We start from the raw sequence: 7,895 nt of genomic DNA, 5'->3' as shown, positions 1-7,895 counted from the left end.
TAGAGATGGTTACATACCTACATACATACATATATATAGATGGTTACATACATACATATTTCTTTCATGTCGTAGAGACCAACTTGTTTATATTTTACGTTTTCTTTTCTTTAAAATCGTCTTAAATTAGAAATAAATAATAAAAAATTAAATACCATATCCCGACGGCATGTTGTCGGGATAGATGGTTTATATTTTTGGGAAATAAGTCAAGTTACCCGTCTTAATGGAAGATGTCCGCTATTATTGTATTTTTGGGAGTTCTATCCCGACAATATGTCGTTGGGATAGGTTGGACAAAACGCCGCCGTTTCATAATATTAATAATATTTAAAACCAAAAATGGAAAATAATACCTTATCCTGACGATTTGTTGTCGGGATAGGTTGAGTGGATATAAATCATAAAAACTCTGATATATGCAAATAATCCTCTTATACTCAGTTCATAAAAACCCATAAATAAGAACAATATATCCACCTCCGCCGTCCACCTCAAACGAAGCCGCAGCCCAAATCCGCCGTGTGTCGCCATCCACCTGTGTCGCCGTCCACCTCCGCCATTTTCGTCCACGTGTGTCGCCGTCCACCTCCGCCGTGTGTCGTCGTCTCCGCCATTTCCGTCCACCTGTGTCGCCGTCCACCTCTGCCGTCCATCTCCCCACGCAGCCCAAATCCACCTCTATTGAGTATTCTATACCTTATGTTGTAGATTAGGGTGTTTTTGCTCAATTGTTTGTTATTGTTGAGATACACTATTATCTCACAACCTCTGAAGCACCGAAACGTGATGGAAGGAAGAGTCCCCGTACCGGGGACGGCATGGGGACGGGAACGCCTTGGATACGGCCGGAAACGTTTCGGCGGCCGCTTCATCCGGTCGGAAACATTTGACGCGGTGTTTCAGAGACATATCGGCAGACGGAAGTATTAGGGTTTAATATTATTTATTATATTCCAAACATAGTTTTTATTATACTATAAAACAAACGTACCCGTAAGGTCCCCGTTGCCTGGTTTTGTACCCGTTCCCGTGCTACATAGCTCACAACTCAAATATGATGAATGTGAACTTTAACTGTTTGGTGCTCACAATTTGGTTTGGGTAGGTGAACTTTATACTTGTATATTTGACATGCTAAGAAACTTAATATTTATTATTATTAATATTTGTAAGTATAACTAACTAGTTTTGTAATATACAATGTTCTTTAGATAGTATCAACAGTTATGTCAACAATCTGTAAGAGTTGGATTGATTTGGACAACCATAGTTCTCCTGATTTTATTAATGGTTTAAAAAGATTTATTAATAATGCCAAAAACCATGTCGATAGTAAAGGCAAAGCTCGTTCTCCTTGTAAAGATTGTGTCAATATAAAAAGACAAGATTTGAAAACGATTTATGATCATGTACATTCCCGTGGGTTTCTACGAGCGTATCGGATATGGCATTATCACGGTGAGAAATTTCCTAATCACGACGAAGTTGCTGGTATATTCGCTCCAAGAAAATCTCCAAGAACACTTCCTACAACAACAAATCATGAGATGTTTGATTTGATTGATGATGTGATGGCTGAGCAGTATACAAATATAAATGAAGATGAAGCTGGTGGAATTGGTTTAGACAAGGAATTTGATCAGTTTTTTGAGGAGCTCAATACCCCTTTATACCCGGAATGTAGTGGGATGTCTTCCCTATACTTCCTAGCGAAAATGATGCATATTAAAGTCATCAACAAATGGACGGATAGTTCGTTTGACCAAGTTTTAGAGTTTCTAAGAGAGGCATTCCCGAAAGTGAAAAATATTCCAGCCTCACACTATGAAGCTAAAAGGAAGCTGAGGAAGATTGGGTTAGGATATGTATCAATCCATGCTTGTGTTAATTATTGTTTTTTATTCTGGAAAGATGGTGAAAATCTAAATAACTGCTCAATTTGTAACGCGAGCAGGTGGGTTGACAAAAACACAAAGGGAAAGAAAGTACCAAAGAAAGTGTTGCGCTACTTTCCTTTAACTCCTCGGCTTCGAAGAAGATATAGTTCCAAATTCACAGCAAAAGATATGACTTGGCATCACACTAGACGGTCAACAGATGGAATCATGCATCATCCGGTAGATGGGGAGGCATGGCAAGACTTTGATAAAAGATATCCTGATTTCAGGAACGTTCGCTTGGGTTTGGCTGCCGATGGATTTAATCCGTTCCGTAATATGAGTTTGTCTTATAGTATGTGGCCAATAGTGTTGACAACATATAATACACCACCGTGGTTATGTATGAAAGAGTCTTCTTTAATGTTGACTTTGTTGATTCCCGACCCTAAATCCCCTGGAAAGGATATTGATATTTTCCTAAGGCCGTTGGTGGATGAATTGAACATGTTGTGGACCGATGGAGTCCTAATGAGAGATGCATCATCTGACACTATATTCAAGTTGCGTGCAACACTATTATGGACTATTAACGATTATCCTGCTCGTAGCAGCTTGTCTGGATGGATTGGTCAAGGTTATAAAGGATGCCCTACTTGTAACAAAGACACCCCTTCATTTAGCGTAAAAGGTAAGGTAGTTTATGTTGGTCATAGGCGATTCTTACATCGCACACATAAATGGAGGGATAGTTTGTTGTTTAATGGCAAAAAAGAGAAGAAAGGTCGTCCGAAACAGTTGTCTAGTGAAGAAATAATAAAACAACTAGATAAAGTCCCAATAAAACAACTAGATAAAGTCCCAATCGTGTTCCAGGGAAACATCCTGACCATGGAGGTGTGAAAAGAAAACGTGAAGAAAACGAGTTAAATTGGACCAAACGGAGTATCTTCTTCGAGCTGCCCTATTGGTCTTCTCTAAAATTAAAACATAATCTTGATGTTATGCATGTTGAAAAAAATGTCGGCGAGAGCTTGCTTAGTACTTTGTTGATGAATGACAAAACAAAAGATAAACACAAAGCAAGAGAAGATTTGGAAAAAATGGGTATTCGACCACATTTATGGCTAAAAAGGCAAAACAAAATGGTCCACCAACCACACGCCGATTACTCTTTCAAAGCCAAAGAGCGAGAAAGTTTTTGTCAGTTCATGAGAGAAGTTAGACTACCTGATGGTTTTGGATCAAACTTTAAAAAGAGGGTGCTTCCAAATAATTCTAATATGACAGGTTTAAAGTCTCATGATTATCACATCCTCATGCAACGATTGCTACCAACAGGGATCCGAGGAGGTCTTCCTTCAAATGTTTCAACAACAATCACTCAGGTCTGCACATTGTTTCAAAAAGTTTGTGCACGATCGGTAAGCGTGAAAGATATGAAAGAGGCACAAAAGGAGGTGGTAAAGGTATTATGCAATTTGGAATTGATATATCCTCCGGCATTTTTCGACATAATGATTCATTTAATTATTCATTTACCTGAAGAAGCTCTTCTTTGTGGGCCTGTGTATATGAGATGGATGTATCCATTTGAAAGATATATGAAAAAACTGAAAGCATATGTTAGAAACAAAGCCAAGCCTGAGGGCTCAATAGCACAAGGTTATGTTGCGGATGAAGCATTGACATTTTGCTCTATGTATCTTCAAAACACAGCAAGCAAATTCACCCGTCCCGATAGAAATGCGGATGCTGGCATTCCAAAGAGGCATTTGCAAGTGTTTGCATCACAATGTTGACCAATGTCAAAAAGTGTATTCAAACCAATGAATATGGAGGAGACAAAATCATTAGGATGGTTTGTACTGAACAACTGTGATGAAATTAACGCCTATAAGCAGTAAGTTTTTACATTTTTTCAATCTTCATTTTAGTTATATGATAAACTAACCTTAACCTTTTTTCCTTCATCTAGTGAATTCGAATCTACATTTCCCGGGCGAGACTTGAAAGCACACTTTTTCTCATGGTTTAAGTATGAAGCAGATAAATCTTTGTTTTCATCATCATTTACGTCTCCAGAGAGTATCGAAGAATTAAAGGCATTGGCACATGGTCCATTGAGTGCACATTCTTACACCGCTTGCATAGTAAATGGTGTTAGATTTGTTGTACATCGTCGTGAGGCTGGGCGCACTACTCAAAACAGTGGTGTGGTTAGTATTGGAGAAGATGGTAGTACATGGTATGGTCAACTAGAGGATATCTTGGAGTTGAAATATTTAAATAGGTACTCTGTGGTGATTTTTCGTTGTAAATGGTTCAACACGTCGGGCAATAGAACAAAAAAGAAAGACAATATCACTACTATCGACGTGAGCCGTGAATGGTATGCCAATAAAAATTGGTATGATGATCAATTATATATTTTAGCCACACAAGCCAAACAGGTGTTCTATCTCCAAGATCCTTCTCAAACCACCGACAAGGTTGTGGAATTTGTTCACCATCGAAAAATTTGGGACCATCCAAGTATGAGTGTCATCGATGAGGTAGATGTATTGCATGACACTCAATCATCTGATTATAAATTGGCTGTCGACTCAGACTGTGAAGTTGGTGAATCAAGTGAACGATCTGATTACTACTTGGCTGATGAAACAAATGTCTTACGGGGAACTCAGTCACATCATTGTAACCTTTACGTCGACTTAGGCTGTTTTCCCAGGATAACGACTCGTGTTGATGGTGGTGAACCTAGTTCAACTATCCCGATTGTAGTTGATGATGATGTCGATGACGACGACGACGATGATGATGATCATCATCATGCTGAAGAAAATGAAGATGATGATAATGATGATGATGATGATGATGATGAAGCAAACCTTTCATACGAGGAAGACGACGAAAATCAAGACAACCCCGATAACCATTTAGGCACATATTATGATAGTGATGAGTCTGATTAAATGTATGCTTAATATAAATATTTCTTAACATTGTTAAAATGTAATATTTTTGCTTATTATATGTTCATTGCACATCTCGAATTTGTAATTTTTGCAGGAATGGCACATGTGGCCCGAGCACACGGGGGATATGGTGGTAATCGACCACCTCGCAAGGACCCACGTAAGGTCCCTTCAAGATGCGAGTCATGTAAGTTATTTGTTTCAATTAAATACATTATATCTTAAAATTAACTATATTTTTATTTTGCTAACTTTTTTATATGTGTATCATTGTAGCCATACCCAAAGTTACACGAGGTAGAGGGTGCAATAAGAAAATGATGGATAAATTTGAAAAAAATGGCAATAAGCCCTTGGATCTTCAAGTTGCTTTCGTTGGTAAAGATGGCAAGTTTGTTGGAGAAAATCAATCTTCTTTTATTAGGTTCATTTCGACATCAATTTGGAACGAGTTTCCTATGTACTATCAAGGTTGGGATAGTGTTCCTCCAACGTATAAATATCAATTATGGGATGAATTATACGTAAGTATATTTTATAATGTTATATTTGTAATATATTGTTATATGTTTTCTAAGTATTTATTTTGGCAACATTATTTTGATCTTGCTTCGCACACTATAGAAAAAGATCATTGGATTAAAGTTGAGGCTATAATCAACCGTGAATGCCATAGGGCTTATACGGAATGAAAAAGTGAGTTAAAGACTCATTTTGACTTCATAGATGGCCGTGACAATCCCGAACTCGCTAAACTATGTCCTCCAAGTGACTTTAACGAGGACCGTTGGATTGAATTGATTGATAAGCTCTTCTCAAATATAAAATACCTAAACCGATGTGAAGCAAATAAGAGAAACCGACAAAAACACCATTATGTGAGTTGCCACGGGAGCCAATCTTACACACAGAAGCGATGGGTGCAGGTAAGAACAATGTTACTGTTATACAAAGACATACAAATTTAACCGCATGCTAAAAGAGTTAGTATTAACTTTTTCAATATATATAGACCGAAAACAAAGAAGAAACAAGTTATATCGAGGGTTTTGAGGATACCCACAAAAAGGATGGTGAATGGGTCAACGAAGCAGCACGATTAGACTTTGTAAGTAATTCGGACCCACTTGTATTTATTTTGGTCAAAATTGCCCATTTCAACCAAAACTTATATATTTTGGTCAACTAAAGTGTGTTCGGGCCAAAACGAGCATAACACACTTTGAATAACTCAAAATATGCGAGTTTTTGTTCAAATGGGTCAAATTACCCGTTTTAATCAAAACATATATATTTTGGTCAACTAAAGTGTGTTCGGGCCAAAACGAGCATAACACACTTTAAATAACTCAAAAATATGCAAGTTTTGGTTCAAATGGGTCAAAATTACCCATTTCTACCAAAACTTATTATTTTGGTAGACTAAAGTGTGTTCGGGCCAAAACGAGCATAACACACTTTAAATAACTCAAAATATGCGAGTTTTTGTTCAAATGGGTCAAATTACCCGTTTTAACCAAAACATATATATTTTGGTCAACTAAAGTGTGTTCGGGCCAAAACGAGCATAACACACTTTAAATAACTCAAAAATATGCAAGTTTTTGTTCAAATGGGTCAAATTACCCATTTTAACCAAAACATATATATTTTGGTCAACTGAAGTGTGTTCGGGCCAAAACGAGCATAACACACTTTAAATAACTCAAAAATATGCAAGTTTTGGTTCAAATGGGTCAAAATTACCCATTTCTACCAAAACTTATATATTTTGGTCAATTAAATTGTGTTCGGGCCAAAATGAGCATGTATTACGTTTATTTTTTTTAGGAACGACTTAAAGCGGAATGAACAAGAATTGATGATGGATCGGATGATTATTGCGATTCACAAGTTTTTCTAAATGTTTTCGGTGAATCACGCGGGCATCTACGGGGAATTGGACGAATTGCAAGAAAGGCAGCACCACCTGTTGCACCTAAATTTGGATTTCCCCCCTGACCATCACAACATGATTGGCAAGAACGTTTAAAAGCCGAACTTCAACAACAACAACAAAGTCAAATGCAAGAGATGTTTGCAAAAATGTCACAAGAGTTTGACAAAAAACTTGAAGATGCCAAGAAACAATGGCAACATCGACCTTATGAAAGCGAAGATGAAAGTGATGATTAAACAAGGACAATGGCATTTTAGTTGTGTTTCATTTGGATAACTTTTTTTTTTGTTTCTGAACAAATTGACGGGTCGTTTGTCGCATGTTTGGTATGTTTGATGTTGGATAATTTAAGTTTATTAATTGTGTATTATGGATTTTGATTTTTGTAAGGCCCCGTTACCGGTGCCTCACATTGGACGTTGGATTTACTCATAAACGTAGTTCTAAATATCCGAGTTAATTAGAATATTAAAACATTCAACCAATATATTACATAACAATCCTTTCTTGTCTTAACGGGCATTCAGATTATTTAAACATAAAACATTGTCTTTAAAATAACATAACATCTCCCTGAGATGCCAGCTTCTTCAAGTCCATGCCATGTGCTTCCTCTTATGCAAGCTGCCTTAGCCTACTCACCTGCGTGCATACTAAAAGTCAGCCACGCTGAGTGAGTTCTAGTTAATCATACAACATACAATCTGTCCTCATATTTGCACACGTGCCCGAAGGGGTGTACATTAATCATACATATTCTACATACATAACTATCCATCCTATTTAAAGAGCCTTCCGCCCTATAACCTCACAGATATTATAAGGGTCTGGTCCCCAACATCACAGATATTATTAGGGTCTGGTCCCTACCATCACAGATATTATTAGGGTCTGGTCCCTACCATCACAGATATTATTAGGGTCTGGTCCCTTTATTTCATGCAGCTGTACCATACCTGTTCTTACATACTTTCCTTGATAATACGTACAATCTCCAAAGAGCGTTCACGTACCATTAACATATCATTCATACATTATGCATACATCATATATATTCATACATACATCTTATCTTACATCATACATATCAATCACATC

At 37.3% G+C, this 7,895-nt stretch overlaps 1 protein-coding gene and 1 long non-coding RNA gene across 2 annotated transcripts; both read left to right on the top strand.

The window, feature by feature from the left end:
- The first annotated feature begins 1,229 nt into the window (after positions 1–1,229).
- LOC143579188 (uncharacterized) lies at positions 1,230–2,783 on the top strand. Its single transcript, XM_077062571.1, has one exon. It carries the CDS (start codon positions 1,230–1,232, stop codon positions 2,781–2,783), a length of 1,554 nt encoding a protein of 517 aa, XP_076918686.1.
- A 2,423-nt stretch (positions 2,784–5,206) lies between these two features.
- On the top strand, positions 5,207–6,872 carry LOC143579180 (uncharacterized). Its single transcript, XR_013143410.1, has 3 exons — positions 5,207–5,784; positions 5,871–5,966; positions 6,689–6,872. It is a non-coding gene; the product is annotated as an uncharacterized LOC143579180 (long non-coding RNA).
- Positions 6,873–7,895: the final 1,023 nt, after the last annotated feature.

Source organism: Bidens hawaiensis, unplaced genomic scaffold (assembly GCF_021521415.1).
Source record: "Bidens hawaiensis isolate Kalapana, Puna unplaced genomic scaffold, B.hawaiensis_p1.1 tig00029631_1, whole genome shotgun sequence".
In the NCBI taxonomy this organism is placed as follows: Eukaryota; Viridiplantae; Streptophyta; class Magnoliopsida; order Asterales; family Asteraceae; genus Bidens; species Bidens hawaiensis.
Note: the sequence above shows the minus strand (reverse complement) of the source record. Positions and strands in the feature narration are given on the sequence as shown.

Bases quoted from the DNA above. Each gene is read 5' to 3' on its own strand.
- LOC143579188 (XM_077062571.1), top strand. From the start codon at position 1,230: ATGTCAACAATCTGTAAGAGTTGGATTGATTTGGACAACCATAGTTCT.